This window comes from Serinus canaria, chromosome 1A (assembly GCF_022539315.1).
Source record: "Serinus canaria isolate serCan28SL12 chromosome 1A, serCan2020, whole genome shotgun sequence".
In the NCBI taxonomy this organism is placed as follows: Eukaryota; Metazoa; Chordata; class Aves; order Passeriformes; family Fringillidae; genus Serinus; species Serinus canaria.
In genome coordinates this window covers 58,154,716-58,164,332 of record NC_066314.1, presented here as the reverse complement: position 1 = coordinate 58,164,332, position 9,617 = coordinate 58,154,716, and the positions used below count along the sequence as shown (strand labels likewise).

The 9,617-nt window shown below is 44.6% G+C and overlaps 1 protein-coding gene across 1 annotated transcript; it reads right to left on the bottom strand.

The window, feature by feature from the left end:
• Positions 1-4,342: 4,342 nt before the first annotated feature.
• RAB19 (RAB19, member RAS oncogene family) lies at positions 4,343-9,499 on the bottom strand. The gene is made up of 3 exons (XM_009094134.4): positions 9,143-9,499; positions 8,112-8,295; positions 4,343-6,093 (listed from the first exon to the last, which is right to left on the bottom strand). Exons 1-3 carry the CDS (start codon positions 9,335-9,337, stop codon positions 5,828-5,830), a joined length of 645 nt encoding a protein of 214 aa, XP_009092382.1. The 5' UTR covers positions 9,338-9,499; the 3' UTR covers positions 4,343-5,827.
• Positions 9,500-9,617: the final 118 nt, after the last annotated feature.

The following is a 9,617-nucleotide window of genomic DNA, read 5'->3' as shown; positions in this document are numbered from 1 at the left end:
TTTCCCAAATAAAAAAAGTAAAAAAAAAAAATCAAACAAGAAGTCAGTCTGTTCTTTTAAGTTCGAAGGTTCTGGTTTTTGACTTGATTATTTTTGTGTGTGTTTCTTTAAATACAAAGGCATTTATGTCACTTATTCTTAACTCCTGCAAAACTGTGTTATGATTAATACAGAATTCCAGCATTGGTAGAGCCTTTCCAGCAAAGAGCCTGTAATGCAGGAGACACATTCCAAATGGACAACTGAGGCAGCTGATGTATTGAAGGAATATCTGGGGTCATTAATAAGAACTGACATGTCTTGCTTTCTCAGAAGTCAGTCCTCCACTGTTGTGTTAATTTTATTTGCACTGGACAAAGCCAGCTGCAGGACATACTCTTATCCATAGTTTCCTATGGTAATGCTTTACGGCACCAAGTCCAAGCACTGCTACAGCCCGCTTCCTGAGGCTCCACATGCTTGAGTTCAGATAGAAACATTTTTCTGCAGAAATACACAAAGTTGGAAGTAAACTGCTAGAAGCCTATTAAGATGCTGGGTTCATAATATAAAAAAAGTTTAAGTGAACAGAGTAAAGCCATTTTTGGTTTGTTCAGTTTGTTTTGGTTTTTTTTTTCCCCAGGGGCCAAGTAGCAGAGGGAGAAAAGGAATGTAATTTGAGCAAATGACACTTCAAACTGATAAAAGGGAGAAAACAGAAAAAAGTTAAAGCCTCCCTGCCCTACATTGTGAACATAACTTGTTATATCCTATTGGAAAGCTTCATTCAAATGTGAGTTTGTAACACAGCTGTGTTCTGATAAGGTGGAAAAAGGCAATGAACTTAACCACCAGAGCACGTGTGTGAGCTTGCTTTCATAAGGGGTCAGGAGTGGTGTGCTTTATTCCCTGCCTGGGTCTACAGGTGGCACAGTGGTGGCTGCTAGTGCTCCTGAAGCTTCCTCCTGTACACATTACAAAGGAGGCTGAGAATACCCAGATGAGTGATGTGCTTTGGTGGAGGCTGGTGGGTGGAGCTGCAGGGCACTGATGTGTTCACAGGCAGTGTGATGAATGGCTCCTCTTGCTTTGAGCTGTGCTGTGGTTCCTGTTGTGCAGGTTCAGGAACTGCCTCTGTTTGTCCCCAGGCCAGCGCTGCTGGGTGCCACTTCCGTGCTGTGCCAACCTTGTGTCTGAGCTGGCTGGAGCATTGTGATTCCCAGCCCCAGGCTGGGACAGCTGAAAATAGTAGTGTCTCTGAGATAAGTATGTTAGTAGGCTGCTATGTTCTTCTTCTGTGAGAACTGGAATAAATTCAGTAGAATTAAGCTTACAGTGTAAGAAGATGGAGGGTGACAACTTTGGCTGTGCTACATTCTCTTCAAGGAAATACTTAAGGTACAGAAACTGAAAAGGCCAATGAAAGTAGCGTCAAGAAAAGGGTATAAAGTCTCCAAAACTTCCAGCAGCAGAATCTTAATTTCAAATCAAAAATCTTTAGAAAAAGATGGGTGCTGTCACTTAAGATACCTTGACTTTACTCCCTAGGCCAGAATACATACATTTTGTTTGATACAACCTTTGCCTCTTGTGGAAAGCGCAGAGTAAGTGTGCTACCTGTTCTCCCTGCTCTGAACATGATCATTCAAGGTAAGAGCACTTGTTACAACTTTGGCTGTTTTAGTTCAAATGGTGACAGCACAGCTGGCCTTCGTGCCCCAAGGTGGATTGTAATCTTTGAGGAAATACCTGGTTCATTTAATGAAATACAAAGTAACTTCCCTACTACTGCAGGTACAGAGATTTGTATTTGGAAGGTACCATGAGCTATGGGGTGTCTCATGCTTGGAACAAAACTTGTGTAGATGAAATTATTAATGCTGCAGCAATTTAAAATGAGGGTATTTACATGTAATCCTTTAGGATTGAGATACAATACAGGACTGTGCTGCAGGGATCAAGTAACCACAAAGTCAGTTGAATTGCTAGCATTAGAAAGGCATTAAACTAGTTGGGGTGAGCCTCACTTCAGGTTAGCAAAACTAGACTTAGGAGTGAAAACTAGAAGCAGTGATGTTCATGGACACAGCAGTAGCAAGGAAATGCAGGATTGTAAATATGCTGAACTCTGGTTGTGCATGGGTGTGCTGTTTGTCACTCACTGTAAAAGCCAGTCAGGCCCTGCTTGACAACAGTTTGATGTGAATGTATCCACAGAAGCTGTGCAGGCAGCTTTGTGAAGGTTGATTTACAACAGCAGCATTAGAAAAAGTGCTTTTAAACATTTTTCAAAGCCCTGCCCATTTGAAACTGAATTCCTATTTCAAGGTGAAGTACACTTCAGACAAAGGGGCTCTTGGCCTGTCTAGAACTATTCTCAAAAGAGTGTGATATCCCAGCATTGCCTGTTGCTGTAGTTCTAGTTCTCAACACAGTTGCTTAAGAGTGGTGCTTGAAAATTATTTCAGGAGCCAGTTTGCTGAGCAATGACTGTTTGGGCCCCTCACACACACCTGCAGGCAAATGTGGGTTCTGGGAGCTGAGACCCAGGAAAATGTCTGTTGAGGAAGGGGCACCTGTAACAGTGCTGCCCTTGGAGCACTCACCTGGCTGGGGGGAGCTTCACTTCCATTTCCTTGTCCAAAATCAAAGGCATGCATCTTCTTCCTGAAAGAAGGCTCCAGGATAGAGTGCTCCACCTCTGTTCAGCATCTGAAAATTGTCTCCCTTCCAACTATACTTTAATATTAACTGGAACGATTAGATAAGAGCCTTAGCTTTTGTAACTGAGAGCCTGTCTGCTGCATATAAAGCTAAGCTGGACCACATAGGCAGTGCTGTGTGCCTTCCACATCACTGGGCTGCTGGGTTGTGTTGGCTTTTAACTAGTCAGCTTCTGGGAGGTGTCAGTTTGGTACATTTTAAAATATTTCTAATTATTTTTATTACCCTATTCCACCAAGAGGTAATGCTTCTTCTCATCTGGCCTGGCTGTGACACCAGTGTAAGTAATGTGCCTCAGCAAAGATTCAAATACTTTTTCCCAGTAGATAAGAACTTAATAAATGAGCTCATCTTCAAGCTGAATGTGCAGCTATTGAACCTGAAACCTGTGGGACAGTAGTAATTTTTAAAATAGCATTGTAAACAACCTTATAACCCTTTGTACAAATGCATTAATGATGCTGTCAGGATGCACTTGGAATTTGCATATGATGCTGGGGAACAAACCATTAACAGAAGGCTCCATAGGAGTTAGTGCTACTTTGTCTTGTCATAGCTGGGTGTTTCCATCTGCTCTCTGATGGAAAAAGGCAGAACCACAGGGATTATGCTGAGCTTGTATTTTAATCCAGTGGTTCTCACAGTCTAGAATAACAGGGATTTTTTTAAATTGTAAGGGGATTTTTTAAAAGTTCATAGCTTCCTGTATTACCTCACGAGTAACAGCGTCACCAATGTACTCCAAAGAACCTTGTCAGCAAGTGCTGCTCTTCACTCACGGGAGGACAGCTGGAAAAGCAGCTCTGTGGATACCACTCAGTGTAACTGCCCAAAGGCCTCGTGGAAAATGCCAAACAGAACCAACCAAAAGAGGTCAAGCTCCTGGTTTAGCTGCACAATGGGTAGGTGTCTAAACTAAGTTTCTTGGAGGAGCAGGAAGCCTGTTAGACCTGTTAAAGGAAAGGGAACAGTCACAAGCCTGTTCTCCCTGATCCTGTTTTGCACAGCTTGCTGCCAAGAAGGTTTTGCTTTGCCAGTAGCTCCACGTGTGCAGGAACAGAACAGCAAGAGCCCTGAAACCTGGCAGTCCTGGGCACTCAGGATCACAACAGCCTGCACAGTAGTGGCAAATTAAGATGGTAAACCCAATGAACCATGTAAAGTTAACACTCTGCTGGTACCATCCTTCCTCTATTCTTGACCAGTGAAAGATTGTAATGAGATGAAAGCAATACTTTTCTATTGCAGTCTTCTGGAAGATACTAAAAAAAAAAAAAAAAAAAAAAAAGTAAAAATTATGGATTAGAAACTACTACCAGGAATAGAAATATTAAGCTTACATTTGACTGCTCTTGTAGTGACAAGAGCTGTAGAAACTAGTTGTTTGGAAGCTGGCTCACCACTGAAAGGCAAAATGCAACTACTAGGCCAGTAAAAATGAAGAAAGAATAAAGATTTAAAAAGGAGAAGGAGGATGCCTGAAGATGAAGCTTATTCCACAGCAGGCTATAGCAAGAGGGTAGCATGGAAGGTTCCTCCCTGAGCTTACACAGAGCTGAATTAACCCCTGCTCTTTGCATGCAATAGCAAAGATCCAGAGAAGCATTACGAACATCAGAAATATTTCCAAGACTATTACTTAATTATTCATTCTCCTTTATTTTTTTTTTGTGCTTCTAAGACAAGATTTTCCAGCAATACTTGCTACATGTTTTTCCCTATTTTTCAAGGACTTAGGAAACAGGGGCACCCAGCCATTGGGTAAGCTGGCAACACCCTAGCCTTCCCAAGGCTGCTTTGCATGTAACACAAACTGTGTTTTATCATTACATAGTTGGAGTTGCAGTTCATAGCTTAACAGTAACTAAGTGATACACTTTGGTACATGTGGACTGCAGTCAAAAAAAAACTTCCTCTGATATTTCTTTCCTCCTCCTTCCCTGTTTCCATCTACTGGGAAAAAAACTTGTAAGCAACAGGAAAAAACCAACCTCAAAACCTTCACCAAAAAACCCCGGCCCAAACCCTTCATTCAGTTCAGGTATACAGAAAAGTGAGCCCCAAGTAGCAGAGCTTGCGACTGGGAGAAGCAACCCAAAACCTTCCATTGCTACCACCATGTTCAGTCTCCACAGCAGCAGCAGATATACTCACCTAGGCCAGCTCTCTGGTGCACCCCATACTGTTGCCTTACCACTCTAATACAATGTAAATTTTAAACTTTTTTGCCTAATTTAAACCATCTCACCCTTGCTGAGTTTTACAAGAGCTTGCATCCATCCTTCACACTCCCTTGAACAGGGATACTCTCAAGCTGCCATTGGCCCATCACAAGCTACAGCAGGCTTTTGGTTAATATCAGCACATCAAAAGCAAGATGAGTTAGCAGGGAGGAATGAAAAAAAAGGTCGTTTCACTGGAAGCTTTGCTGCTCCCAGCAAGTCCATGTAGCAGGATGGAGAATGGTACTGGAAACAATCCTGACTATTAAAAAGCCAAGTGAAAGGCAACTTTTCTCACCCCCAGCAAGAAGTGTATCATATTCTGCCTGCTGTGCCACCCCTGAGATGTCTCCAGGTTTGTACTCAGGGTAGATGTGAAATCCTCTACTTTTTCACAAATGTTATTAAGCTCCTTGGGATGGGTGGCTACCTGCCTAACCTCAGGAGAGCTCCTAAATGAAAGTTTAGGCAGGAGTGGGTTAGTGCTGTCCAAGCATGTGTCAGACTTTTTACAGCTACTGGCAGAGAGGAAAGTGCTGGAAACCAGCAACACAGCTTAGAAGGGTCAGTGCAAGACGCTGGTGCAAATTTAATCTTCTGACACAGCCAGAAAGACATGTAAGGAAATAATTAAAGGCAATAACTTTTATAGTTCTCTTTGGTTAGGGCAAGGCCTGGCAGATTCCTGAGTGCTCTCATCTCAGAAGTTCACACTGCTATGTTCAAAGCAACCTATGCTACCAACAACAATGATCTCTGAAAATACTCACAAGCCAAACTGCAAGATCGAAATATCAAGAGAGATGGCTTGAGGCCACATAAAACACTTTCATCAACTGAACAAAATTGAATCAAACAGCTCAGAAGTATGGCAGTTTCCAAGTTCTCCCTGAAGTCTCTCTTCAACAGGAGCACTGGGTCTTCTCCACACTTGGACTGGCAATCACTGGCCTGGAGTCAAGACTGAAGCTGTTTGGAGGGTTCTCCCCATGAAGTTGTAAGGTATTTCGTGCTATCAGCTCCTTAGCCATTAATGTGAACACCTCTTCTATGTTTTGAGCTTCCTTTGCTGATGTTTCCAGCACAGCTAAGAGCCCGTGCTTCTCTGCCAGGGTGCAGGCATCTTCAAAGAGCACTTGGCGCTTGTCCAGCGAATCCGATTTGTTCCCTTAAAAGAAGGCAGAGAGACGCTTCAACCACTTAGTCTTTCAAAAATTTATTCTTAAATGTGATGCAGGAATTCAGTTTTGTTAAACAACAGATTTATGTTAGCAGTAAGAGTTACTGGATAGAACAAGATGTGAGAACATCAGAGCCACAAATATAGACTGTGGTTTAAAATTAAAATTGTAGCAAATCATATGATAGCAAAAGAAATTAAATCCAAGAAAAAGCTAAAAACCTGTGTTCATCTGATTACTTACTGCAGGTAAAAGATTATTTGGAAGCAACTGTTGGTCCTGTTCCCTAGCGGTTTTAAATATTAAGTAGCCTTTAAGTTGGATATTTTTTTAAAAAAAATCTTTTTAGGGTGATGTAAAAAGAAAGACAAGAATTCAGATCAGCTACCTTAATGCCTAAAATATATACCTGTTTCTGCATGTATAGATTAAACTTTTACTTGCAACACTTGAGTCAAAATCTATCATGAAACACCTCAGATAAAATATCTGTATATTTAGGCAGTTGCAGCACATGTGGATTAATCAGTTCTAGTATCTGGCTGAAGTCTACATTTGTAGTTTCAAGACAACCCTTCACCAAATTAATATCTTGAATATATATAAACTAACCACTCTCCCATAAAGTCCCTTTAAGTATTTCTAAAAGAAAAAAAAAACAAAACCAAACAAAACCAACCTACCCCACAAAAGAAAAAAACCAACGAACAAACCACCAAAAACAAAAACCCAGCTTGAGGGTTATTTGCCTTCTTAAGAAGAACCCACCCACCTTTTCCTCCTTCAGTTCCAGATAGGAAAGTTAGGTTTCCTAACCTCAACTTCCTGCTAGAAAGGCGTATAACGTGACTAAGTGTAATTAAATGTACAATGATTTCTGCCAATGTAAGTAAAGCAAACAGCACCAGCTTTGGAAGAAAGCACCAAGCTGGATCCCTAACAAAAGCTTCACTTTTTACTGATTTCAGAACTTCTCTCTCTAAAAAAAACCCCAACAACTACTACCATCCCCCACCACATACAGATAAGTCTCTTTCTTTAGATTCATGACAGAAGTTAGAAAAAACCAGCCAAAGTGCAGTGATTTACACCTCCCCTGCCCCCAGTTCCAAGCGCTGCATTGGAAGCAGGTCAGAATTTATCATTTGCTTCTTCGAGAAGAAGGACAGGAGAAATCTCTGCAGCACAAGCACGGAGGGTGCAGGGAGCAGAAGCAGCAGCTCAGGAGCCCTTCCTGGGGTTCAGCCCTGCCCCAGCCCCGGCTGCTGAGCTGCTCTCAGCACACTGCAACAGGCTCAGCCACGCCAATAGAAATAAGGACAAGAAAGGCTCTGGCGTTTCACCGCACCAGTGTTCTCGTTTGCAGCTTTTTCCCTGGGGGAAGGAAGAGCAATAATAACCATGAAACCCAAGGGAAAGGAACCGCGGCTTCATACCAGCTCCATTCCCGGCAATTCCCAGCCACAGCTTTCCTCCAAGAGGCTGTTTCCTGAGCGCTAGTGGAATGCAAGTAGGCTACTCCCCATCTATTGTCTTACCTGCTCGGAATCCCATTACAGAGCAATGCGCATGCAGATCAAGAGAGCAGAGAGGAAAGATGAGAACCAGGAGTCTGTGCATCCCCCTTCACCTTGAATTATTGAGCTGCTACATTCCCGTGCAGCAGGAGTACAGGGTCAGGCTTGCTGCAGTTCTAACCTCAACGAGGTGGTCCCTGCCTCCAGCCTGGCAGCAAAGCTTGTTGTGTTATTCCAACGGGGAAAGAAAAACTGAAAAAGGGTTTTGCTGTCTGCAATGAGTTCGGTCCTGTGAGGACGAGGCTATGACTTTCCTCATTTTTTTAAGCTTAGGTTGAATTAACACACTTGGTGATCTATTTTAATTAGAACTGAATTATTCCTTAATGCATAGTGTATAGATGCTTCAAGTAGTGGTAGGAAACGAGGGAGATTTTATATTCATATTAAAAATCTACATAACACAATATTTAAAACTAAAATCCTACCAATTAGCATCATGACCAAGTTTGCAGCACCATACTTTTCAATTTCATGAATCCAGTGAGGAATGGATTCAAATGTGGACCGCCTAGTAAGGTCATAGGCAAGGATGGCCCCATGGGCACTCCTGTAATAAGACTGGGTTATTGTCCGGAAGCGCTCTTGACCAGCTGTGTCCCACACTTGGATCTGTAAGAGAAAGGACAGAAGTTGTAAAGACCCCTGACCATCACTTTCCTAGGTGCTTGCCCTCAGCATTTGAAGCCCCAGAAGGCAGCCAGACCTGTCCCAGCTCACTCTACTACACCAGCGTGGCTTTGCCCTCCCTAGATTCCAAAAAGCCATTTACAAGCCTGTAGAGTCCATCTACACCGATCAAAGAGAAAGCTCCAAGGGTAAACACAGCTTTGCAAAGAAGCCAAGAAATCCATTTTCAACAACTGTAGTAAGAGACCTAGAACATTACAGCCTTTTAAGAAGAAGAGCAAAGAACCCTAATACAGGGCTGGGCAGAGCAAACCTATATATAAAAGCCAGACATCCTAACTTTAATCTGCACACAGAGGGAAGTTCTAGCCGACAGTTTCTTCTGGTATTTGTCTTGGAAGTCTTCTTCCCTCAAATTAAGCACACATCTAAGTGGAGCCATTGCAAACTTGGGGGGTTTTCCCTCCTTGGTGTCCCAGCTCAAACCCCCACATCTCTGGAGGGAAGAGACATCCCCAAACTATAGCTGTCTTCCAAAGAACTCCCTGCAGGCAAAGCACAAGCCCTCTCCTCAAGTAGATGCTGAGAAGTCACGAGAGCAAGTATGTACCCCAGTTAGGGTGACTGTTTCCCCCAGAACATCTTTCTGAGAGAAAGCGCCCCTGGGAAACACCCCTGGTTAGAAAGGCAGCCCGCTTTTGCCGGCTGCCTTCGGCAGGGCCGAGCAGGAGGTGCCGTGCGTCCCGCCGCTTCCTGGCACCTGCACGGGAAGGACGGCACGGCCAAGGCGCTGCTCGCCAGGAGCCTCGGGCTCGCTCCCGCCACCGACCTTTACTTTCTTGCCGTCGATGTCCATCGAGCGCACGGTGAAGTCGACGCCGATGGTGTTCTGCTGCTTCTCGTTGAACTGCCCTGTCTTGAAGCGGTGCACCACGCACGTCTTCCCGACGTTGGAGTCGCCGATCAGGATGATCTTGAAGAGGTAGTCGAAGGCATCGTCCGCGCCGGAGCTGGGGAACGGCATCGCGGCTGCCGGCCGGGCCTGCGGCCAGGCGGGGCGGAGGAGGAGCCGCAGGCCCGAGGAAGGAGCCCGGTGCCAGGCGCTCACCTGCCGGCGCTGCTCCGCCGGGACAGGTAGCGCCGCTCTGTGCCGCCCTGCCGTGGGGCCGGTGGGAGCTGTAGTCCGCCCCTTCCCTTCCCTTCTCTTCCCTGCCCCGCCGCCCCGCCCCGGGCTCGGTCAGGCCGCACAGGGGCCGGGCCGCTCGCTCCCGCCCCGCGCAGGGGGTGGGCAAGGCCCCAGCGGC

Bases quoted from the DNA above. Each gene is read 5' to 3' on its own strand.
- RAB19 (XM_009094134.4), bottom strand. From the start codon at position 9,337: ATGCCGTTCCCCAGCTCCGGCGCGGACGATGCCTTCGACTACCTCTTC. The intron at 8,296-9,142 runs GTCGGTGGCGGG...TTTCTCTTACAG, and splicing joins TCGACGGCAAGAAAGTAAAG to ATCCAAGTGTGGGACACAGC. The intron at 6,094-8,111 runs GTAGGATTTTAG...CCTTCTTTTAAG, and splicing joins CTTGGTCATGATGCTAATTG to GGAACAAATCGGATTCGCTG.